Raw genomic sequence first — 25,701 nt, 5'->3', positions numbered from 1 at the left:
CTCCTAGATCCTTTTCACATGTACTGCTCTCAAGCCAGGTGTCACCCATCTTGTATTTGTGCCTCTCATTTTTTTTGCCCAAGTGCAATACTTTACATTTCTCCTTGTTAAAATTCATCTTGTTTGTTTTGGCCCAGTTCTCTAATCTGTCAAGGTCGTTTTGAAGTGTGATCCTGTCCTCTGGGGTGTTAGCCACCCCTCCCAGTTTGGTGTCATCTGCAAATTTGATCAGGATGCCCTTGAGTCCATCATCCAAGTCTTTGATAAAGATGTTGAATAAGACCGGGCCCAAGACAGAACCCTGTGGCACCCCACTAGGAACCCTGTGGCACCCCGCTTCCTATGAGGATCTGTGATTCCACCCTCCTTACGGCCCTTCCCTGGTTGACACAGGAGAGGTTGCAAAACATAGTCCCCTTCCATCTGGTGTTTTTAAAACAGGAGCAAACGGGGACTATTTTTCTGGTTTTGCAAGCCGTACCGTTTTGCTTTCTGCTTTTTTCTTCGCTGAATGGCCCTTTGGGCACTAGAAAGGCACTGGCTAATAAAGGATTTGAATAATTCATCATAGTACGCTGGTTGGGTTTGCGTTCCTGTGGCAACAGAAGGAGGCAGGGAGATTCTTGCGCCTCGTTCCTGCATTGAGGGGCCGAGTTGGACCCTCTGCGTAAAAAGTGTGCCATGTCAGCAGAAACAGAGGCTGTTCTCCTCTAAGTAACCCTTGTGTGCTCTGTGCCATTTTGAGGGTAACGAGCGGTGAACATTTTGGCCCAGGCAGGATATTTAGCTGTCTAGGAAAAGGTCTGTGGTGCTCCCAATGACACCCACTGGTTTTCGCATAGCCCTGTCTGGATTTTTCTGCATCCGCCTTTGCTTTCTACCCGGATTGGGGGGGACAGCTCTGTCACCCGTCTTGCCTGATCTAGGCATCCTTTGCTGGGAGTTCATTAGCAAGGGAAACCATCAGCGCTCATCCCAAAATGCCTTCCTCCTCAAGCTCTGGCGGCGAACGGCTCGAGGTGAGAGCTAAGGGAGCAATCTTGGGAAAGTTGCTCCCTTCCCGTCCTCCAGCTCCGCTATGTTCATCCCTGGCAGCGCAAAGAGACAAATAGCCTTTCGGCAGCAGGGCTGGACCAGCCAGGCATGGACCATGCGGTAGCGGCATTTTAATGGAAAGCTGCTGGCGACCAGCAAAGCCGGGCGTGATTTTGTTTTTCAAAAGCCAGATTGTTGTAAAGAGCCAAAGAGACAAGCAGCCTCTTTGCTAAGCAAATCCTGACACTCCTCCCCCATTCCGGGTCTGCCCATAACCGCCCGGAGACCTGCAGGTTTAGAGCGGTATACAAATTTTCATCATCATCATCATCATCATCATCATCATCTTCGCAGATCTGACAGCGAGAGGCATCCTAGACCTGCAGCAAGGCTTTGTTTGTTCCTACGCCACTTTTCTTTATCAATAAATTAAAAGCGGCTTACAAAAATACTAAAGCTAAATATTGTTTATTAAACTTGCATAAGGCTGATCGCCGAAGAATGGATGCCTTTGAATTCTGGTGCTAGAGGAGACTCTTGAGAGTCCCATGGACTGCAAGAAGATCCAACCTCTCCATTCTGAAGGAAATCAGCCCTGAGTGCTCACTGGAAGGACAGATCCTGAAGCTGAGGCTCCAAGACTTTGGCCACCTCATGAGAAGAGAAGACTCCCTGGAAAAGACCCTGGTGTTTGGAAAGATGGAGGGCACAAGGAGAAGGGGACGACAGAGGACGAGATGGTGGGACAGTGTTGCGTGGCGAGTTCCTGCCCCCCACCAGGGTAAATAAAGACACGAGACACCATAATTTAAGGTTAATTGGGCAAATTAGACCACAACTTTATTGAATTCAGGAATGAGAGGCATTGGCTTAGGCATTGGTCCTAACGACTATCCGGCTCCAGCCCATTTGCTGGAGACACGGGGAAGGGATAACCTTATATCAGGGGAGTCTCCTGCCGAGGCACGCCGACTAGGAGCTCCCCCGGATCACTGCTCTGGGGCCTGCCTTTGGCCCTCACCTCCATAGGCTTCGGACAGGGCCACACCCCCCGGAGTCCTTTAATGGACCACCCTTCGGTCGCTGGGGGGAGGTGATGGCGTTCCTCCCCCCCCCACATCCTCTTAACCCCTTCTTACCAATGCCTACCGCCACATGAGCAATCGCTCGCCGCCAATACTCTCATGCCTGAAACCAATCCCTTATCCCCTTAGTGTTCTCGAAGCTACGAACATGAGTTTGACCCAACTGCAGGAGGCAGTGGAAGACAGGAGTGCCTGGCGTGCTCTGGTCCAGGGGCTCACGAAGAGTCGGACACGACTAAACAACAACAGATCTCGGGGCAGGTCACAACATCAAATTACAATATATAAAAAACACAAAATACATTATAAAAAGGAACAAAGACAACCAAATAACCCCACCCCCACCCCTCCACAACACATTTGGAAGGGCATCAGGTGTCCATCAGCCAAAGGCCTGGTTAAAGAGGAACGTTTTCGCCTGGCGCCTGAAGGTGTATAATGAAGACTGCTGCCTGGTTCTAGGGAACCGTCCACTAACATTGCTTCCGTATTATCTTGATTGAGCTTCAGTCTGTTGTCTCTCATCCAGTCCATTACTGAGGCAAGACAATGGTATAGCACTTCCATTGCCTCACCTGCAGATCTGAGTGTCATTGCCATATTGCTGACACCACACTCCAAAAACTCTGGATGACCCCACTCAGCAGTTTCGAGTAGATGTTAAATAGCACCAGGCAGTGGTTTTCAGCCAGTGTGGCACCCTGGGGTGCCTTGAAGGATGGCCAGGGGTGCCGTGGGCAACACTGGCCTCTGCCCCTCTGTCCTTCCCTCTCTCCTCTGATGTCCTTCAGAATGTAAGATAAGAAATATATCTATTTGTGCTTTTTTATTTAATAACCAAGTTTTGTATACTTTGCACACACACCCCACACACGCATATGCCACTTACATAAAATAGTATTAAATGTTTATTTTAAAAAATAGCACTAAAAACAGATTTTTTTATATAACATTAGACTTAAGAAACTTATCAAAATATGGATAAAATCAAACAGTTTTAAAAACAAATACACGTAATAAAATTACATGGCTGGGTAGGCTTAGCCTAAACAAAAAAGGTTTATAGCAGGCGTCAGAAGCAGAACAGCGAAGGTTCAGCTTCCCTCATCGTAATGGGCAGGAACATCCAGAGCACGCTGAAAGATTGATTCCTTGAGAGTGTGGAATGAACATTATGTGGCACTGGCATAGGAGTGTGTAATGTTCTGACTGAGCCCCTGCGCTCCATATTTGAGAAAAGTGCTCCCTGCCGCATGGCCGTGGCTTTATTAAGGGGCTTGACCTCTCCCCAGGGGGTCGCTTTGAATGGCCAAGCGCACTTTCTGGCTACCGAGCCACTGCCTGGAGCACAGAGCGCCTTCCAAGAGTACAGAATTTGGCCGTCTCTGTGCCTGAGCGTGTCTGGGCAAAGTTACTTGGGGATGCTGGCTCTGGGAGCAAATCTTGGGCAAGTTCCACCCAAAGCACTCTTTAGTCCTCCTTCCTCCATGGTAGAAAAGGAGAAATGTATTTCCTTCCACCCTGGCGCATGCCCGCGGATGAAGTCATTTCCTCGTGTTAATCACTGAGCATGCTCAGCCTGGGGACGCGGTCATTCTTCCGGATTAATTAATTAATCCCCATTTTTGTGAATGTGGAAAACAACTGGGACCGAAGACTGCTGCTGCCCTGTTTATTTTATTTATTTGAAATGCCGTGCTCCCGCCACCAGAGCTCCGAGCTTCCTCTAAGGCAATGGAGCAGCCCCCCAAACCAAGGAAAATACAATCCTACGTCAAGCAGCTGAAAAGCCAGAAATAAACTGTAAAATGTCAAACTGTCTTCACATTGCGAGAGTCTCCTGGACGCCTTTGTCCTTCTGTCGGGCGGAGGGGGCGGGGAGCGCAGCTCGCTCTGTCCCCTTGTGGCAAAACTGAGCACCTGTTTGATGTGCACCTCTGGGCAGCTGCGATGGAAACTTTGCCTGGATGCCCCGAAGGGCAAAAGTTCAGGTCTCACCACTTTGTGGGATCTGCCACAGAGCCGGGAGCCAAGGCTGGCTCAGTCGCACCGGAGGAAACCTGAGCAATGGCCTGGGAGTGCGCCTCTCACATGGGATTCATTCAGCGCGATTTCAAAGAGTCCTAGTCTCTCTGTCTCTGTCTCTGGGATTCTTTTGGGGTTTGGTTTTGTTTTCTTGCTTCCCTGTGCCATGAAATATTTTTCTTCTCACTTTGGCCTGCCAGGCGTCCTCTGGCCAAGCTCGGCTGTGTTCAGGAAAAGAAAAGAAAGAAAGAAACCCTCCTGCCTTTGGAGCGGACGGCAGGCAGGCAGGAGTGCTCCGGCCCTCTGCTCCTGTTAACAGCTGAGCCAGGATCCGGCTCAGCCTCCCCTCGCTGCCAGCCAGGCTCCAGCTCCAGCTTTGCCTTATGATCCATTTCTTTTTCCGAACCGCAAAGCAGCATTTCCTGACTTAATCTCTCTCTCTTTCTCTCTCTCTCTCTCTCTCTCTCTCTCTCTGCTGCTGCTAAGGGAGTTGCAAAATTCCCAGCGCCTCAAACGTTCCTGCTTATCAGGGCTGCTTCTGGAGCCCACCAAACGCAGAGAGAAGCTCAGAACCACCAGATCCCTCCCGCCCCATCCTTCCTTGGGAACCCCAGGCGGCTAGAAACCAGCGTCTTATTTCTCTGTATTTCCAGATCTGTAGAACTCTGCATGCCCAGTAGAAGCTTGTCTCTAGTTTCTGACAGCTGCATGTTCTTCCTGGCCTCCCTTAAATGCAACTCTTAACTTAAGAGTTAAGTATAGCACACTCAAGCCAGTGCGGCAGAGTGGTTAGAGTGTCGGACTGGGACCTGGGAGATCAGGTTTTGAATCCCCACTTGGCCATGAGGCTCGCTGGGTGACCTTGGGGCCAGTCACTGCCTCTCAGCCTAGCCTTCCTCACAGGGTTGCTGTGAGGAAGTAATTGATGGGGGTGGGCAAACCACGTATGCTACCGTGAGCTCCTTGGAGGAAAAGGTGGCATATTGTTGTTGTTTAGTCATGTCCGCCTCTTCGTGACCCCCTGGACCAGAGCACGCCAGGCACTCCTGTCTTCCACTGCCTCCCGCAGTTTGGTCAAACTCATGCTGGTAGCTTCGAGAACACTGTCCCACCATCTCGCCCTCTGTCGTCCCCTTCTCCTTGTGCCCTCCATCTTTCCCAGCATCAGGGTCTTTTCCAGGGAGTCTTCTCTTCTCATGAGGTGGCCAAAGTATTGGAGCCTCAGCTTCAGGATCTGTCCTTCCAGTGAGCACTCAGGGCTGATTTCCTTCCGAATGGAGAGGTTTGATCTCCTTGGAGTCCATGGGACTCTCAAGAGTCTCCTCCAGCACCATAATTCAAAAGCATCCATTCTTCGGCCATCAGCCTTCTTTAAGGTGGCATATTAGTGCAATGGTAAATATAAATAAATAAACTCCCCCGCCCAACCAGTGTATTGGTACATTCTCCCTCTACACTCGCCCCCGTATTAAATCAAGTCTTTTGCATTTGAAGGACTGTGAGCTCCTCGTGCGTAGGAATCAGCCTGCCTGATGCACTCCTTGATTGTCTAGTAGGAAGACTCCAGGCCCAGCCATATGGCCACTTTCTTCCCAATCGGCAAAGTTTTGTTCATATCCTGACACACTTCTGCCCCAAAGGGATTGCTGGGGAGGTGGTCTGGCAGACACAAATTGCTGATAAGAACAGGAGGATAACCAGAGATCAGGCCAGGCCAGGAAAGGTCTGTTCTATCCATGCTGCTTGGTGTTGTTTCTAGAGTGCAGGGTTCAGCCCCAGGGTCACATTGGGAAGATGTATCTCAGCCTCACACGTCTTTTCTTCCTTGAACCCTGTTCACCTCTGGCCCCTGGAAGGGGAAAGAAGAACTAGTGGACTCCACAGTAGCTCAGGAGCTGCACTTGGGTCAAGGACTGCTGCATTCGGGACAAGCTGCTGCCATTCTGACCTCAGATTTTTCATCTATGAAACAGGGACAACGGTGACCTCCAGTAGGGGTGAACAGATCAGCTTAAGTCTGCCTCGTCTTGTTTCCACTCATGCTCAGTCACAGGTCTCTTCCGATCCATTTTCTGCGGGCTTTGTGAAAGAATGCGTGGAAAGGCTCACGTTCAAATTGTGCACTTTTTCATACACATGCTCCCCTCCAAAAAACCCCCGCATCTTTCCAAGCACATCTCTGTCAAACGTGCATTTTGTATAAATGTAAAAATATGGATTACTTTGCACACTTTTTGCGCACCCAAACTGCACTGCAAACTCTGGGAATGTCCCGTGATCTGATCAGGGCAGGGAGCAACTTTGGGGCCCACAGGTTGGGTCAGTCGGCTGCAAAAAGCAGTCTTCATTTCAAGTGACTGTGAAGTACCTTGAAAAGGATTATCTAGGCTAGAGTGGGAAAGGGGGGCAGCAGGAGGGGGCTGGGCCAGGAGTGCCATAAATGGGGGAGGGGGGGTCCTTTGACCATTGCATTTCTGCCTGCCATTCTCCCATAAACCACACATGGGCATTGGGCAAAAGGCATCAATGGGCAGTGCTAGGTTTCGGTGGGTGTTAAATTTTACACTCAAGCAGCTTGGCTGCCACAGTCCTGTGGACATTTGGTCACTCCAGGTGCAATTGGGAACCTGGTGTGTGAACTGTGTAATTAATTAATTGTTATTAGCATTGCAGGGGGAGTGGGGCAGACCCCTAACTTTCTCCCTCAGACTACAGCGTGACTGCGTCCTTTCCCCGCTATGACTGGGCGAGCGCAGCATTGAATGTGGACAGGATTTTGCAGAGAAGAAGCGTTAAACCACAAGGACAGGTCCCTGCCCCGAGGAGCTTGCAGGCACTCTCTGTGTGCTTCTCTCCTGTGCCGCAGGTGGAAATCTGAGCAGGTTCTCCTGCCTGGTTTTTATGTCTTGTTCTTTCCTTCTTGCTCCTAGGAAGAGGGGCTGCTCAGATTCTGCTGGGCATTTTCTTGCGTCCATAAAGGAAGCAACACTGCCACCTGGTGAGGATTTGTTTGCATAGGCAAAATAATTCTGCACCACATCACTGGCAATGTTGATGTTGCTCTGGAGAAAAAGCCCCAGTAAATGAACGGGTTATAAGAGGTGGGGGTGGAGGGGGGTAGATTTGGGGTGCTGCCAGGACGGCAAGCGTGGGGACAGATCCGGCCCCTCAAGCCAAAGCCTCTGCTCCAAGTCCCATCTTCCAGTGTGGAGACAGCCCCTCTTGCCAGCCGTCGCGAAAAGCGATTCTGTTTTGAGATAAATAATAATAATTTATTATTTATACCCCGCCCATCAAGCGCCTTTGACTGTGACAGTTCAAGGGAGATAGAAAAGCAAGGAGAAGGGGAAGACACTGGGATCAAGGGCTTCTGGGAATCATAGAGGTGGAAGAGACCCTGGGGGTCATCTAGCCCAACCCCTGCAATGCAGCAATCTCAACTAAATCATCGCTGACAGACGGCCATCCAGTATCTTTGGCAATTCTCAAATTATTCTCAAGATACGCTTTAGCGCTGCCTGCTCCTCCTAATACAGTGGTTCTCCTTCCGTCCGTCCCCCCAGGCGACACTTTCAGAATAAAAATTTGCTCATGACACACCATTTTTTTTGATTGATACAAAATACATTGGCAAACAAAAAGCAGCAACTCCCAGCAGTGCTTGATTTATAACATAGGTAAAGGGACCCCTGACCGTTAGGTCCAGTCGTGACCAACTCTGGGGTTGCGGCGCTCATCTCGCTTTACTGGCCGAGGGAGCCAGTGTACAGCTTCCGGGTCATGTGGCCAGCATGACTAAGCCGCTTCTGGCGAACCAGAGCTGTGCACGGAAATGCCGTTTACCTTCCCACCAGAGTGGTACCTATTTATCTACTTGCACTTTGACGTGCTTTCAAACTGCTAGGTTGGCAGGAGCAGGGACCGAGCAACGGGAGCTCACCCCATCGCGGGGATTCGAACCGCCGACCTTCCGATCAGCAAGCCCTAGGCTCTGTAGTTTAACCCAAAACCACTAAAAAGAAAGATTATTTCTATACTGTGCTGTGCTGTGCTTTACTACAGTGAAATGCTTACCTGTTTCTTTGATTGCCCTTGAATCTTCCTGCCACCCTTGCCACCCTCTCCTGCTACCCCCTCTCTCCCTTTGAGAGCCACTGTCCTAAGGGTTCCTTCCTCCACTCCAGGCTGGTAGAAGAGTTTATGCTGCTGGCAAACATGGCCGTCGCCCACCAGATGCACCGCTCCTTCCCATCAAAGGCCTTGCTTCGCCGTCATCCTCCGCCCCAGAGCAAGATGCTCAAAGACCTCATGGATTTTTGCAGCCAGATGGGCCTGGAGATAGACTGCAGCTCTGCCAAGGCCTTGCATGTGAGTCTGTGCATGGGACATGCTGAGAGCCAGGGCCTCTGCGGGCTCGGGGGGGGGGGGGGGGAGAAATGCGGCTGCCTCTCCCTAGACTTGACAACTTTTTTATTTTTCAAAAAAATGGATTGTTTTATTGTGTATCTTAATCATGGATGCCTATATTTTAATGTGTGCCCAGTTGGTTTTCGTGCTTGCAAACTACATTTGGCACAAAGTGCTACATCAATTAATAATAATAGTAATAATGACTCTTGTAAGGGTTTTTCAGTGGCTAATAATCTCCCTGTGCCGTGCTGCTTTTTAGAATTTCCTGACACTTGGAGAAATGGCTGCCGGCAGCACGTTTTGCAAGAGAGGCGAGAGCAAGCGGTGCCTGTTATTATGCTTGCAGCGATGATCGCTGTGTAATTAATATCAGTATTATTAATGCCCAAGGTGGCGGGGAGGAGATTCCCATTAAAAGGCTGCCTTTTGAGTTCATAATAGAGGCCAGGCTTGAGGGATCCCAGGCTCATTCTCTTAGACCAGCCTTCCCCAACCTGACGCCCTCCAGATGTCGCTGCACTCCAGCAGCCGGTGTCGCCAAGGGTCAGGAAGGATGGAAGTAGTCAGGCAACTTCTGGAGGGCCTGTGGTCGTCCGCCCCCCAGGCTTAGACATGATGCTACATCAGCTGTCTGAGATCTTTTCCTTTTCTCTTCTCGCCAGGAAAGCCTGAACAAAACCTTTGGATCTGACAAATATGCCGAGGCCAGAAAGGAAGTGCTGACCAACATGTTCTCCCGCCCCATGCAAGTAAGTGGCAGCCCTGCAGTCACTGCCACCTATGTCCATGTCACAGAGCAAAAGTAAATCTCGCACAGTTCAGAGTTGGAGTTAACTCCTTTTTATAGCAGATATATAATAATAATAATAATAATAATAATAATAATAATAATATACCCTGCCCATTTGGCTGGGTCTCCCCAGCCACTCTGGGCAGCTTCCAACAGGACATTAAAATACAATAATCTATTAAACATTAAAAGCTTCCCTAAACAGGGCTGCCTTCAGATGTCTTCTAAAAGTCTGGTAGTTTTTCTCTTTTTGACATCTGGTGGGAGGGTGTTCCACAGGGCGGGCACCACCACCAAGAAGGCCCTTTGCCTGGTTCCCTGTAACTTGGCTTCTCGCAGGGAGGGAACGACCAGAAGGCCTTCGGAGCTGGACCTCAGTGTCCGGGCAGAATGATGGGGGTGGAGACACTCCTTCAGGTATACAGGACTGAGGCCGTTTAGGGCTTTCAAGGTCAGCACCAACACTTTGAATTGTGCTCGGAAACGGACTGGGAGCCAATGCAGATCTCTCAGGACCGGTGTTATGTGGTCTCGGCGGCCGCCCCCAGTCACCAGTCCGGCTGCCGCACAGATTTGGCTGAGTGTTAGGCCCACTGAGCCCAGCAGCTCATCCCTGGTGGGTTTTGCTCCATGAAATCAGTTGCCTTGTAGCCCCTTCAGCTTCCGTGCCTCCTCTTCCCAGTCTTCTCCCTTCTGCCTCCCCAGTTTCTTTAGACAGTGCCTAATCAAGCCCACCATGCGTGTGGATTCATTTTTTCAACAACCCATGAAAGTGCACACCTCTATAAGCTTGTTCATCTCTTAAGTTCCCACAATAATCCTGGTGGAGACTAAATGGGCTATTTTTCTACTGATTAGCTTACGGAACTCACTGCCACAAGGAGTGGCGGTAGCCACAGCCTAGGAAGCCGCCTTACACTGAGATAGACAATTGGTTGATCTAGCTCAGCATTGCCAGCACTGACCGGAAGCAGCTCACTGGGGTCTCAGTCAGGGACACCTTCCTTGTGGGTTCCAGCCTCCCCTCCAATGGAGGTGGGTGTGGGGTAGGGAAAACAACAACATGGGGACTCTGCCCAGCATGAGAAACTCAGGAACCGAAGCAGAAATGGGGTCAGTCTAGATCCCGGCTCCTGGTGTGTGGCTGTGTCCCACTTCCTCATGGGAATATCAGCGTTTGGAAACTGCTTCCTTCTGCCCAGGCCTCCCCATGGCAGGGGTTTTGCCGTGTTTATCCAAAGCCCCGGAGCAAAGCAGCCTGACCTCCTGTGGTTTAGGCAGCCGTCTCGAGGAGATTGCGCCTTTCCACAGAGGAAGGCGGTTTGTGCTGAGTGGGCCTTGATTTATTACGGGGCTGATCTTTAGATCGAAAGCTGCCGGGAGGGGGAAACGCACGGTGCCAAGTCCTTCGCTCGGTCTCCGTGAGTGATTGCATCAGGAGATGAAGGATGACTCCCGTTGCGGACGGCGAGAGAGGCAGGTGTGCGCCTGTGCGTGTGTGGCTGCGCAGGAACCCTGCCGGCAGGAAGCTGTGCTCCGCAAACAAGGTCGAGGGGACCTTGGACCGCTCCGAGGTGGATTTGGGGTGCCGAAAAAGGCCGATCCCCTGGCTCCGACTCCCTCGCTTCGAGGCCCATGGCAGCCCCAGCGGAAATCCTTCCGTGACGCGCAAGCCCATCTGTTCAACCGTTTGCCTGGTCCCCCTGCCCCATCCATCACCTGGGCTTGCCTTGCCCCTTCACAGGCCCAGCCGTCCCTCCTGCTTTCCTTTTTTCCAGCCTCCTTTGCCTCGGACAAATCTGGCTGCAAAAGGAGGTCACGCTCCTGAGTTTGGCAACACGAGAGAAGAAACATTGCCGGCCTAAAACTCTGGAGAAAGACGACCCATTTTGACGTTCTGTTTCCTTCATCCTAATAATACTTGCTGCTGATGCTGCATTTATTTATTTTTTCATTTATATGTTAGCTCTGTCACTCAAACAGCTCTTCCGTTAGGTAGATCACTCTTGCATTATTACTCTCCACTCCTGGACCCCCATTTCAGAAGGAGGGGTGAAGAGAAGAGGGGTTTCTTTTCTCAGCCGCCCCTTCTGTAATAATAATAATAATAATAATAATAATAATAATAATAATAATAATTTATTATTTATACCCCGCCCATCTGGCTGAGCCTCCCCAGCCACTCTGGGCGGCTTCCATAGAAAGCAAAAATACAGTAAAATATCACACGTTAAAAACTTCCCTGAACAGGGCTGCCTTAAGATGTCTTCTGAATGTCAGGTAGTTGTTTATTGCTTTGACATCTGCTGGAAGGGCGTTCCACAGGGCGGGCGCCACTACCGAGAAGGCCCTCTGCCTGGTTCCCTGTAGCTTTGCTTCTCGCAATGAGGGAACCGCCAGAAGACCCTCGGCGCTGGACCTCAGCGTCCGGGCAGAATGATGGGGGTGGAGACGCTCCTTCAGGTATAATTTACGAGGCAGGGCTAAGAACACAAGAATAACCCCACAGGCCAATGACCCACTTGGTCCAGCTTCCTGTTCTCACAGTGGCTACCCAGAACATCAAATCAGATAGTCGGAAGAGACTCGAAGGGTCCTCTAAACCAATCCCCTGCAATGCAGAGATCTCTGCTGAATTATCCGTGGCAGATGGCCATCCAACCTCTGCTTAAAAACCTCCAAGGAAGGAGAGTCCACAACTTCCTGAGGGAGGGAGACAGTTTCTGTAAGTAACTCAGAAGCAGGATCCGAGCCCCAGAGCCCTCTCCCCCCCCCCCCCCGTGCCTCCAGCTGTGGCAGCAGAGCAGAGCCATTGTAGCTGGTACAAGAGTGTCCTGCTCCACGAATCTGTCCAGTCATCTGTGTTGGTGGTGATCATTGCCTCTTGTGGCAGCCAGTTCCGCAGTTTCATAATGTGTTTTGTGAAGAAGTACAGTGGTATCTCGGGTTACAAACGCTTCGGGTTACAAACGCTTCGAGTTACTAACTCCGCAAACCCAGAAGTAGTACCTCGGGTTCCGAACTTTGCCCCAGGATGAGAACGGAAATCCCACGGCAGCAGGAGGCCCCGTTAGCGAAAGCACGCCTCAGGTTAAGAACGGTTTTGGGTTAAGAACGGACCTCCGGAACGAATTAAGTTCGTAAGCTGAGGTACCACTGTATTCTCTTTTGTCTCTCCTGAATCTTCCAGCATTCATGAAGCAGAGTAGAGCCATCACGGTTAGCAGCCATTAACAGCCTTATGAACCTACCTGGGCCCACCTTGCAGGAGGGTTGTAAGGACGACAAAGGTGATGAAGAAGTGAGTCCCCAACTCAGTCTCTCAGCCAGAGGAGGTTGCACTCAGTTAACATCTCCACTGCTAATCCCACGGATGAGAACCCAACGTGCAGCTTCCTTTTTCCCTTCCCTTTCCTAACCATTAGTGCAGCAATGGCAGCTAGCAAGTGCTTAACAATATCCAGCCGCCTCCTTGCCTTGAGCGTCCGTTCTCCAAAAGCAGGCATGTCGAGAAAGGAAGAGGCGGTAGCTGTTCTGCTTCATTAAATGCTTGATTGGCAGTTGTCAGTCAGTTGTCAGCATGGCAAGACGGCGGAGGAGGAAAAGCTGTCAGAAAAGAGATAGGTGTTCAAGCCCTTTTCTGGTGGGGCAGAGTGGGGTGGGGTGAATCCTGTTCCAGGCACTAATCCAGCCTTCTCCAATGTGGTGCTGTCCAATGATTTTGGACCACAGCTCCTATCAACCCCAGCCAATGAAATCACTGGAGAGCACCAGGTTGGGAAAGGGCTGCATTAATCTATTAGGTGTCACAGACTGGTTGGTCACAGAGAAATGGTGGGGGGGGGCAACTCCCTGGGGTCCTGGGTGCCTGAGGACCCACAAAATTCCCCATGAAGGGACCGGGCACCCACAAATTGCAGTGCCAGGGCCATGCATGCTGCATGGCACCAACGGACCCAGGTACCCACGGTCACAGGGCCAAGCTGGCACTCCTGGTAAGAGGCACCAGCTGGGGAACCCCCAAGTGAAGAAGGCTCAGAGCCCAGGGAGTGGTGGTGGGATGACAGTGGCAAAGAGAAGTCCAGACTTGGAAGGAGAAACTGAAGCAGGCAAGGGGAACAGGTGAGGCCAAGAGGCAGAGATGAGTCCAGCTGGTGAAGAGTCACAAGTGTCTCCCCCTCCTGCTGCAACAAGCTCTCCTCCCCACTGGTCTCCCAGAACCAGAAGAGGCATGAAAAGGGCAGGGCAGCAGCAGGCTTCATGCGGGCGCAGTCTCCAGTTGCTTGGAAAAAGCCCTAGGGGTGAGGGCTGTGGCGAGGCGACTTTTTCAGTCTCGGCAACTTGATTCGTGGGGATGAGTTGCTGTCCTCTTTAGGCTTGACACCCAGCCAAGTCTGCGGAGATTGTGCTTTTGCTAATAAAGAGTTAACTCCAACTTTGAACGGTGTGATTTACTGCCGGCTCGCCCCTTGACATTAGGAAATGGAGACATTTCCACCACCACGTGTGGATCACAGAGCTCTGTCCTAGGGAGCCACTTGTGTGACCGTGCCCCCTCTTTGGCCCTTGTTCTGCCTTTTTGGTCCCCCCCCCCCCACTTGCAAGAGCTCTGACCCGCCTCCTTTCTCTCCTCGCAGATGGCTGTGTATTTCTGTGCCGGGACCCTGGAGGACGAGACCCTCTTCCGCCACTACGCCCTCAACGTGCCCCTCTACACCCACTTCACGTCTCCCATCCGCCGCTACCCGGACATCATGGTGCACCGACTGCTCTCTGCTTCCCTGGGTGGGTTTCCCTGGGGAGATGCCCCCAGCTCCCCCTCCCTGGGGTCAGGCGGGGCTGCTCAGGAGAAGGGAGAGGGACTGGGCCACTGCATGACCCGCCCTGCTGGGTCACACCAACGAGGGTGGCATCCTGCCCAGGGTGGTGCTTCCTATTGGTGTCCTCCTCCTGCATCTTAGGGTTGCTCTTGTAGAACTCAGCCGGGAAGATGATTTGGGGGCTGCGGAGGGGGAATTAGGATGACAACCCCTTTGCCTCCCCTCATGTTCCGGCTACTAGCCAGGAGGGTAGGGGGCTCCTGTGCTCCAATCCTGTTTGTAGGAACAGGATGCTGGACTAAATGGGTCTTTGGCCTGATCCTGCAGGGCTCTGCTTATGTTCTTACGGGGAGGTGTTTGGCAGAAATCGCAAGCCCTTGTGTTAACGGAAAAGCAAGTTGGGATCCAAGCCGCAGTCCCCCACCTCCTGGTTTGGCCTCAGACACAGCGCAGTCCCTGCAGCCCCAAAGCGGGTGAGCAGGCTGCTGCTCCCTCTGCCTCTTCTGACAACCCCTTTTTCCAGGCGATGGCCCTGCCCCAAGGATGGAGGAGGCCGATATCCAGAAGCAGGCTGAGCACTGCAACGACAGGAAAATGGCTTCCAAGCGGGTGCAGGAGCTCAGTGCCGATCTCTTCTTTGCCGTCTTTGTCAAGGTGAGGCGGGGCAGCCCTTGGGGGTGTGGCGGGGGCTTCCCTATAGGCTTCTCCCTCCCGTTTTCTTTGGGTCTTTTGCACAGCACGTATCTGTTGTGGCTGGGCAATATCCCGCTAGGAAGGAGGGTCTTGTGTCCACTCTGCTTAGCACACCCTCCCTGTCTCCCTTCCCAGGAGTGCGGCCCCCTGGAGTCGGAGGCCATGGTGATGGGCGTCCTCAATGAAGCCTTTGACGTCCTGGTTCTGAGGTTTGGCGTCCAGAAGCGGATCTACTGTAACGTAAGTCTCCCTCTCCCAGCCGTGCAGGCGCCCATGGATCCAATCATGACATTGGCTTGAATGTTTTTAACTCGGTATAGATTTTTGATTTAACTGTGCTGTGCTGCCTGATTGCTTATCATCTCCCTGCGTCGTACGTCTTTGGGCTCCTTGGGCAGAGAGGCAGTTTGTAAGCAGGCCTGTGCCAGCAGCATCTGCAGCTCCTTGCAGGCCCCAGGTACTCCTATGATCCCTGGAGAACGCAGTCAGCTGGTGCATTAATTTTATGTAGTAGTAATAATAATAATTAAAAGACGAAATTAAAAGACGCCTGCTTCTTGGGAGAAGGGCAATGACAGGCCTAGACAGCATCTTGAGAAGTAGAGACATCACCTTGCCAACAAAGGTCCGTATAGTTAAAGCTATGGTTTTCCCAGTAGTGATGTATGGAAGTGAGAGCTGGACCATAAAGAAGGCTGATCGCCGAAGAATTGATGCTTTTGAATTATGGTGCTGGAGGAGACTCTTGAGAGTCCCATGGACTGCAAGAAGATCAAACCTCTCCATTCTGAAGGAAATCAGCCCTGAGTGCTCACTGGAAGGACAGATTGTGAAGCTGAGGCTCCAGTACTTTGGCCACCTCATGAGAAGAGAAGACTCCCTGGAGAAGACCCTGATGTTGGGAAAGATGGAGGGCACAAGGAGAAGGGGGCGACAGAGGACGAGATGGTTGGATAGTGTTTCCGAGGTTACCAGCATGAGTCTGACCAAGCTGCGGGGGGCAGTGGAGGACAGGAGTGCCTGGCGTTCTCTGGTCCATGGGGTCACGAAGAGTCGGACACGACTAAACGACTAAACAACAACAAATAATAATAATAATAATACAATGGACGCTCGGGTTGCGAACGTGATCCGTGTGGGATACACGTTCGCAACCCACATCTGCGCACGCGCGGGTTGCGATTCAGTGCTTCTGCACATGCGCGACCGCCAAAACCTGGAAGTAACCCGTTCCGGTACTTCTGAGTTTTGGCGGTCCACAACCTGAAAAAACGCAACCTGAAGCGGCTGTAACCCAAGGTATGACTGTAATAATAAAATAAAATAACATAAGAAGTTATTTGAGTAAGTATCATTTCCCACATAAAGGTTGAAGAATTCAGGATGTTCCCCCCACCCCCAGCTACAGAATTTGGAACGCCAAGGAACATAATTGTTTTTGAATTGTTAGCACTAAGAACCACCTCCCCTCCCCATTTTGACGCCATCTTTGCTAGTAGCTTCTTCCAAGGGCCTTGTGCAAGAGATGTTCCTGTCAGATGGTGTCCCATAGCCTGGGGGGGGGGGGCGAAGCTCACTTGTCATGTTACAGTTACTATGGACAATATGGATATACAATAGAGATTATGAAATAATACACAGTAGAAAATGTTGGCAATAGGAGCCGTGGGGGGGATGGGGGGGGAGTCTCGAGATTTAGAGAAATCTCTTTATATGGATATATATTTGGTATTGTTTAAATTAATAATAATAATAATAATAATAATAATAATAATAATTTATGCATCAAACATTAAAAGCTTCCCTAAACAGGGCTGCCTTCAGATGTCTTCTAAAAGTCTGGTAGTTGTTATTCTCTTTGACATCTGGTGGGAGGGCGTTCCACAGGGTGGGTGCCACCACCGAGAAGGCCCTTTGCCTGGTTCCCTGTAACTTGGCTTCTCGCAGCGAGGGAACCACCAGAAGGCCCTCGGCGCTGGACCTCAGTGTCCGGGTAGAACGATGGGTTCTTTGTAAAATCAAAGAAAAATGATTTCAAAAAAGAAAAAAGAGTAGGGGCCCCTTTAACTGCTTCTGCAGTCCGTCTTGCCCCATCGTGGTTCAAGGGCTGCGCTTTTCTCCCCTTAGCTCTCTTTGAGGCCTGTTTCCTCAGTCTCCACTCCTCCATCTGTGAAATGGGAGTGAGGCAGGGCTGGTGTATAAGACACACTCGGGAGAGAGGCATGCCTCTTAGTCGAACACAGCCAGGGCTAGGTTGCCATTCCTAGCAAGCGCTGGGTCTGAGGGGTTTTGGGGGGGATCCTGGAGTTCTCCAATTCTTGGAGACGCAGCAGCCGTCTTCTCCGGGCAGCTTCCCTTCCCCGTCCCCTGTAAATCCTCTTTGCTGCCATCCCGGCTCGTTTGCCTTCCCTAATTGCTGTTTGGGGGGCTCTTGTGCCTTGGCGTTCGATAATGAACCGTCCTCAGCGCAGCTGCCTCAAGGGGGTGCCTCCGACTCCTCCGCCCGCCATCTGCCCCTCCATCACACCCTTCCAAGGGGGGTCGTTATCCCTTCGCAGCAGCCATAAAACCGAGGAGAGGCGGCGTGGCGAGGGCTTTTGCCTCTTCAAACGAGGGAACGGGGAGACCTTGGTTTTAATTTCAGCTTTGGAAACGGGAGCTCAGGGGCACCGGGCACTCAGTCCGCTGTTCTTTGGCACTTGTGAGAGGTAGACGCTTCTGCCAGTTACAAGGTTATGGGGGCTCCTGGGGTTTGTGGGTTTCCTGTGCTTTGCACAGAGAGCTCTCTGGACTTAGAGGAAAGATTTATTTATTTTTTAATTGCAAATGGAATCTGTACGCACACAGGCAGACTCTCTTGTCTCATAAGCCGTCGCTCACCTTGGGGACAGCCTATCCGATTAAAGACATCCCCTTTTAGTCATCCCCTTTTAATTACATTTTAAGCAAGGGGTGCCCGCAGCAAATTGTTGCATAACACCGGTCCTGAGAGATCTGCATTGGCTCCCAGTACGTTTCCGAGCACAATTCAAAATGTTGGTGCTGGCCATTAAAGCCCTAAACTGCTTCGGTCCTGTATACCTGAAGGAGCGTCTCCACCCCATCATTCACTGAGGTCCAGCTCCGAGGGCCTTCTGGTGTTTCCCTCCCTGCAAGAAGTGAGGTTACAGGGAACCAGGCAGAGGGCCTTCTCGGTAGTGGCGCCTGCCCTGTGGAACGCCCTCCCATCAGGTGTCAAGTAAATAAGCAGCTTTCTTATTTTTAAAGGACATCTGAAGGCAGCCCTGTTTAGGGAAGTTTATAATGTCTGATGCTGTATTGTTTTTAATATTCAGTTGGAAGTGGCCCAGAGTGCCTGGGGAAACCCAGCCAGATGGGTGGGGTATAAATTGTTGTTGTTGTTGTTGTTGTTGCAGCAGTGCAAAAAGGCTCCCCTTCAGTGTCCCAGTCAGTCGACCATTCCCTATTCCTGGATACTCCATTACATTTCCTCAGTTTGGTTCAGTTTTCTGGGCTTTTGTGGGGGGGGGCAGTTTCCGCCAACTGTCAGTCAGTGTTTTGTGGCCACTGAGCCCACCCAGTCCTCATTGGGCTATTTTGAGGCATGTGCCCCCCCCCCCATTTTTCCAGCTTGCTGACACCTTCCTCCCCTGTGTAGGGTGTTGCACTTTTGGCAACATCAGCATCAGCAGCCATGCCTGAACTTCAGAAATGGAGTGAATGGGGGGGGGGAATCCTCTGAATCCCAGGGTAAATTACTCCTGGCTCCATTCCCTTTGAAACCAGCAGCCAGCCTTTCTCTGGTTGTTCTGCACGTATGCTGAGCTTTGGCAAGAGCCGTCTCACAGAACCAGGGTGGTTGGCGGTGGGTGAAATCAGGAAAACACTTGAGGAAGATACACCTGGCCCATTCCAGACCCCTCTGCTCCCTGAGATCCCAGGGATGTGCCTTGCCCAGCCTTCACCATTCACGTGCCTTCCAGAAGAATAGGACCACAAGTCCCATCATGCAACAGCCAGAACACCCACTTTAAATAATAATAATAATAATAATAATAATAATAATAATAATAATAAATTTTATTTATACCCTGCCCTCCCCAGCCAAGACCGGGCTGAGGGTGGCTAACACCAGGTATAAAAACAATTGATTAAAATACAACTTAAAAACAAGATTAAAATACAACATTAAAATGCAGCCTCATATCAGTAGAAACTCAAATCAAAAACTTTTTGGGGATGAAAACGTCAAAGCTTCCCTAAAGCCAACTTTCCAGACTGGTCCTACGTGGGCCAGAAAAAAGCCAGGGAAGTCCCCAAATAGGAGTTCCATTACAGAAGGAAAAAGGAAAAAGGGGGAGGGGATCAAGTTAATTCCAAGCCAAAGGCCAGGTGGAACAACTCTTTCTTACAGGCCCTGTGGAAAGAAATCAGATCCTGCAGGGCCCTGGTCTCTTGAGACAGAGCGTTCCACCAGGCTGGGGCCAGTGTTGAAAAGGCCCTGGCTCTGGTTGAGGCTAATCTAACTTCCTTAGGGCCCGGGACTTCTAGGGTGATGCTATTTATGGACCTTAAGGTTTTCCGCGAGGCATACCGGGAGAGGCAGTCCCATAGGTACGAGGGTCCTAGGCTGGCATGTTTTGATGGTTGCCCTGTTTGTGTGTTTCCTGACCTTGGGGAGGAAGGACAGGATAGAAATCTAATAAATGTGAATAACGTAAATGCAATAAATGGCCGCTGTAACAACGGCTGCACCAGCACCCGATGCCCACACACCGTTCTGCATGTTTCCTGGTCTCTTCTTTCCTCTTGCAGGCCCTGCCGCTGGTGGGCTTCCAGTTCCAGAAGCTGGGCAAGAAGCCACAGCTGACTCTGATGTGGGAGCCAGAGAGCTTGGAGCAGGATGCTGTGCAACAGGTAAAGCCCCCTGCCCGCCGCAGTCCTTCCCTTCCCCAGGAGTGTGGGGCATGGCTGTGGGTGAATGCAGGAACTTGCCTCGTGCCTTTCCTATTACTTCCTTCCTGATCCTTTTAACCAGGGGTGCCCTCAGGGGATTGAACCAGAGGCCTTCTACATGCAAAGCAGGTGTCCTACCACTGCACTTGCAGCCCCTCCTCCTGCCTCTCTCCCTTGCTTGCACCCTTAGTCACTCTCTCTGTTGTACGTTAGGGTGCAACTGAGCTTGCACAGAAGAGGGCTCTTGCATGAGTTAAGACAAACGGACTTAGAATCATAGAATCCTAGAATCATAGAGTTGGAAGAGACCACAAGGGCCATCGAGTCCAACCCCCTGCCAAGCAGGAAACACCACCAGAGCACTCCTGACATATGGTTGTCAAGCCTCTGCTTAAAGACCTCCAAAGAAGGCGACTCCACCACACTCCTTGGCAGCAAATTCCACTGTTGAACAGCTCTTACTGTCAGGAAGTTCTTCCTAATGTTTAGGTGGAATCTTCTTTCTTGTAGTTTGGATCCATTGCTCCGTGTCCGCTTCTCTGGAGCAGCAGAAAACAACCTTTCTCCCTCTTCTATGTGACATCCTTTTATATCCTTTTATATATTTGGGGGCCTCCGGATTCCCAGACTATCCCTGCACTTTAACCTCTTGAGCTGACCTCTTTGGTGTTTAGACTGGTGCTTCTCAGGCTGCCTCATGCTTACAGCTTCTTCCTTCTTCTCTCTGCGTCCTAAAGATCAGAGGTCAGGCTGCAGCTATCCTCTGAGAGAGCAAGTAGCCGGTGTGGCTGCCATGTTCTGCTACAGGTGGCTTAGACTAGGTAGAACTAGGAACTTTTATGTTCAAGTACAGTAAAACCTTGGTTCCCAGACACCTCTGTTTTGGAACGTTTCGGCTCCCAAACACCAAAAACCTGGTTTACGAACGTTTTTCAGAAGCCAAACTTCCAACATGGCTTCTGCTTGAGTGCAGGGAGCTCCTCTAGCCAGTCAGAAGCTGCACCTCATTTGTTGAACATTTTGGAAGCCAGGTGGGCTTGCAGAATGGATTACATTCGACAACCGTGGTTTGGTTTGGTTTGGCTGTATGTCTTTCCTACAATAACTTGCTCCACTTTTATTCTCTTACCTACAAGAGAACGGCTAAGGGAGCTGGGCATGTTTAGCCTGGAGAAGAGGAGGTTAAGGGGTGATATGATAGCCATGTTCAAATATATAAAAGGATGTCACAAAGAGGAGGGAGAAAGGTTGTTTTCTGCTGCTCCAGAGAAGCGGACACGGAGCAATGGTTCCAAACTACAAGAAAGAAGATTCCACCTAAACATTAGGAAGAACTTCCTGACAGTAAGAGCTGTTCGACAGTGGAATTTGCTGCCAAGGAGTGTGGTGGAGTCTCCTTCTTTGGAGGTCTTTAAGCAGAGGCTTGACAACCATATGTCAGGAGTGCTCTGATGGTGTTTCCTGCTTGGCAGGGGGTTGGACTCGATGGCCCTTGTGGACCACCCTTGTGGTCTCTTCCAACTCTAGGATTCTATGATTCTATGATTCTACAAGCAGTGTGTGTGTGTGTGTGTGTGTGTGTGTGTGTGTTTGCAAGTCTGCTGTCTAACCAAGATTGACAATCTTAATGATACTAAAAGGGTTTCAATGGGTAATTGGAACCAAATACTCCAATACTGTCTCTTCCATTCAAGCCTTTGCTCCTCTGGCATTAGGGACAATTCCCCCAAACCGAACAGGTAAGGGCTATAGTAGCCCATCTGCTTTACCTGCAGACAGTACCTAGTTCAATCCCTGGCTGCATCTCAGGTAGGCCTGGGAGAGAAGAGTCCTCTCTGAAACCTGTGGAGCTGCTGCCAGTCAGTGTAGACAGCACTGAGCTAGATGGACCAATGGTCCAACTTTGCAGAAGGCAGCTTTCTGTGATCAGGGCTGTTTATGTTGCAAACCGCCCTGTGATCTTCAGAAAAAGGACAGGGTGTAAAATTAATTAATAAAAATGATGGAATTTAGGCTCATTCGCATCACTTGGCAGCTGTATTGTCTGACTTCTTTGCAATGCCTTCCTGGTTAAGCCCTCTTCTAAAAACTTAATTGACACGTTGTTTGCTCCTTCCCCTTCCAGGCTGTTGCTCTTGTTGCCAGGATCCCTACCCTTCCCACTGTGCTGTCCTAGCATGCATCCTGCTCTGCCTCCCAATTCCCGCGGCAGTGCTCAGATTCAAGAACCCTTGCATGCCAGCCCCCTGCTCCTAAAAGAGATTTCCCGCGACGTGGTGTCAGATGCTTTAATAGAACCTCTCTCGATCTCTCTCTCCCTCTCTCTTGTGCGTGTCCCTCGCATCCATTAAATCAGTAACTCAGCCTCAGGGAGGCATTTGTTGGATTTGATTAAGCTCTGCTCTAGTGCCAAGCGCAAGTTGGCAGCCCTCCCTAAAGCGCCCTGGCTAATTGTTTTGCAGTCCTTGGCAAGGGGCCCCTGGTCCTGCCACCTGGCTGGGAACGAGGGACGCTGGGCGTAAGGCAAAGGGGGCTACTAATGCACACGCAGAGATCCCTAATCCTTCCGAGGAGATGCTTCTGCAAAGTAAGGCAGAACCAAAGGGTGGAGCAATAGGACTGTCTCTTGCCGGAAGAGAAAATTCCCAGGACCTTCAGCTCACATGGTACCTGTGGCCCACAGCTGCATTTCACGCAGCCCCCAGTGTCATCAGCTCCAGAGAAAGGAAGACCCTGCTCTCCCCCCCCCCCCCGAGAACTTCTGCATGCCCTGAGCTGTGGTCCTTCCCTGAAGAATCCACAGGGACATAGGAAGCTGCCTTATACATACTGACGGAGTTATACCCCTGCACCCCTCGTTGACCTTTGCCATCCACACAAAACTAAATGGGGCTTAGCACTATAATCTTTGGAACCGGCCTTTTTGCACGTTCCTGCCTGGGTAGTGCTTGTCAGGTATTCTAAGATAGACTGCCTCTGTGTAGAGAGGTTCTGTTTAGCTACCAAATACCTTCAGATCAGGGATGCGGATGGCGCTGTGGGTTAAACCACAGAGCCTAGCACTTGCCGATCAGAAGGTCGGCGGTTCAAATCCCCGCGACGGGGTGAGCTCCCATTGCTCAGTCCCTGCTCCTGCCAACCTAGCAGTTCAAAAGCACGTCAAAGTGCAAGTAGATAAATAGGTACCACTCCGACCGGAAGGTAAACGGCATTTCCATGCGCTGCTCTGGTTCTCCAGAAGCGGCTTAGTCATGCTGGCCACATGACCCGGAAGCTGTACGCCGGCTCCCTCGGCCAATAAAGCGAGATGAGCGCCGCAACCCCAGAGTCGGTCACAACTGGACCTAATGGTCAGGGGTCCCTTTACCTTTTACCTTCAGATCACCTTCTGTGAACTTCCTGCTTTCCTAGACCAGAAGGGGTGGCTTTCAGGGACATCTCAGCCTTTTCGAATCAATCACTTGCCAGCCAGCTAACCTGCTGCCCTTTTTCTTCTTCTTCTTCCTTGTCGCTCAAGGTCATTACTGTTTTCACCTTGGTGGAGGTCGTCCTGAGGTCTGACAATGTCCCCTTGAAGTACAGTGCGGTACTGAAGAGGCCTGGCGGCGAGGAGTGACCGGCTCCCACATCTGGAGATGGATTGTGCCCAGCTGACACTGCCAAAGCAACATCCCAAAGGGCCTCATCCTACAGTGACTCTCTCTCTCTCCTGGGGAAAGTCGGGCTGTGGGCCTCTCGTTATCAATTTTTGCGAACGGGTTTTGTTTTATGTCTGGATTTTAACCCAAGCCAGCAGCAGCGGGGATGGCCGCCCTCCAGGCATCCCCGGCTGCTGCGGGGACCTGAATCCTCCTCGGCTCCTGGCTTTTTAGACCCTCCTTTTCTTAAACAAGCCCCTTGCAAAGGACACAGAGGAGCTGAGAGCAGCCCGTGGTGGGATTTCTGTGCCTTAAGGCATTCCTTGCTTCTGTGTTTGTGGCTGTGGCCATGCGGGCATAATAATAAAAACACCTTGGCCAACAACACCCGTGAGTGTGTGTGTGTGTGTGTGTGCAGGTTTCCGTCGTCCTGATTTCGCTGGCATGTTCTCATTTGACATTTCAACACGAGAGGAAGTTCTGAAACGGTCGTGAAGCAGCAACGATGCTGTTATCTTCCTCTTTCAATTCCACACACTCATCTCCATCCTCTGCAAAAACAGCACCGTCGCCTGGGAGAGAAACGACGGTGACAAACAATAAATCTGGTTGTGTGTGTTTTAGCCAGTTGAATCAGGGCTGGTGAGTGTGGAAGGGGGACTAAAAGAAGACTGGGAATTTTGGAAGGGGGTCGGAGCTTTCCCTACCACCACTACCGCCCAGAGAAAAAAAACCTGCTAGGAGGTGGGGAAATCAGCAAATGGAGAATAGGGTCATCTAGGCCAGCCCCTGCAATGCAGGAATCGTTTTGCCCAATGCGGAGCTCGAACTCATGACCCTGAGAAGAAGCTAAATGCCAATGGGATGGGGGGGGGGTGCAGTCAGCCAAGGGGCCACCATCACTTTGAATGCAGTAAAAAAAAAAGCAGCGTAAACTGTTTGCAGTCGGAGGCAAGCGGAAACCGCACGGGGGGTGTACTGCTTGCTCAGTTCAAGGAATGTGCTTCATGCTTGCTACAGAGATAAGGGTATAGTCAGGAAACACTTCCCCACCTAAAATATTCTGAAAATATTGCAACACTTTACTTACCCTTGGTTAAACTCATTTACTTTACCTGTATTAATAATGTCATCTGTATTTTGATTCTTTTGGGCATAGCCTGACTGGGACAGGTCACAGCTAGGGCTGGGCGACCAGCTAAACATTGTGGTATACCGATATCACCGTGTCTGAAATAAGGGTGGAGCTGGGGGGGGTGTCCGTGTGAAACTGCAGAAAAGCAGAATTTAGCTCCCTGTGCATCAGCTGAGTTAAATCCTGCTTTAAAACTCGCTCCCTATTTTGTAGCATTTTTCTGGTTGCCCATTATAATGGGACTTCAGAGCTTTTCAGGGGAGAAAGAGGCGGTTCAACCCTCCAGCTTGCATGCTGATGCCCTCTTCCTCTTCCCCTGCTTAGCTTCTCTCTAAGAAAAACTCAATTCAGCTAGAAAATAGCACCCCAGGAGATGACGATGTGGTTCCTGTTATGAAATAAGTGGTGGAGCTCCAGCCACATCCCTGGTACTTAACCCAACGCACCTGGGAACATTGCTCCTTTAATTCTCCTCTGTCCTCTCAACATAAGGCGCCCTGAGATAGCTCCCTGTCAGGCCTCATTAGTAGCATTGCAGGATTTGCAGACTGAGAGTCTCTCTGCTTCCTAGCTGACACAAAGACATATGCAACCTAGAGGCTGTTTGTTTTTATTGACATCCCGTGGTGCTCACAGTTGGCACTGCCCGGGCACAGACTTGCTTTGCTTCAGCAAGATGGCCGCATGTCGTGCGTTCGGACCACACCCTGCACCGAGGAGACCATTGTTTGCAACGGCAGAAAGACTGGAATAAGCTGCCATCAAATTTGTGCAGGAACTTGCCACGATGACCTTCTCTGGGGAGCTGCCATTGCTTCTTGCTTCCTTCCTCAAAGTACAACCCAAGGAAAGTCCCATCCAGATAACTGTGAGCCTGTTGGATCAGGCCAATACCCCACCTAGTCGAGCATCCTGTTCTCACAGTGGCCAACCAGATGTCTGCGAGAAACCAGGGAGCAGAATATGAGCACAGGAGTTCTCTCTCCCCTCCTGCGGTTTGGAAAGGAAATAACATCCCAACAAAAAGGGAATGGTTAAGTAAACTATGTGAGTATCTGGAGTCAGCAAAATTGGCAGATATAATAAGGCATAAATCAAAAATTATGGTACAGAA

General features: G+C 50.8%; 1 protein-coding gene across 2 annotated transcripts in view; it reads left to right on the top strand.

The window, feature by feature from the left end:
- DIS3L2 (DIS3 like 3'-5' exoribonuclease 2) overlaps positions 1-23,839 on the top strand; it is a 226,622-nt gene extending 202,783 nt beyond the window's left edge. For both annotated transcript variants that reach the window (XM_079977678.1, XM_079977679.1), the window contains exons 16-22: positions 8,330-8,513; positions 9,218-9,304; positions 13,983-14,130; positions 14,689-14,819; positions 14,994-15,098; positions 19,674-19,775; positions 23,332-23,839. In XM_079977678.1, coding sequence (XP_079833804.1) covers positions 8,330-8,513; positions 9,218-9,304; positions 13,983-14,130; positions 14,689-14,819; positions 14,994-15,098; positions 19,674-19,775; positions 23,332-23,430 — 856 coding nt within the window. In that variant the 3' untranslated portion in view covers positions 23,431-23,839. The remainder of the gene's footprint in view (positions 1-8,329; positions 8,514-9,217; positions 9,305-13,982; positions 14,131-14,688; positions 14,820-14,993; positions 15,099-19,673; positions 19,776-23,331) is intronic.
- Positions 23,840-25,701: the final 1,862 nt, after the last annotated feature.

Source organism: Podarcis cretensis (genome assembly GCF_951804945.1).
Source record: "Podarcis cretensis genome assembly, chromosome: 5".
NCBI classification, from domain to species: Eukaryota; Metazoa; Chordata; class Lepidosauria; order Squamata; family Lacertidae; genus Podarcis; species Podarcis cretensis.
This window is presented reverse-complemented; position numbering and strand designations above follow the sequence as displayed.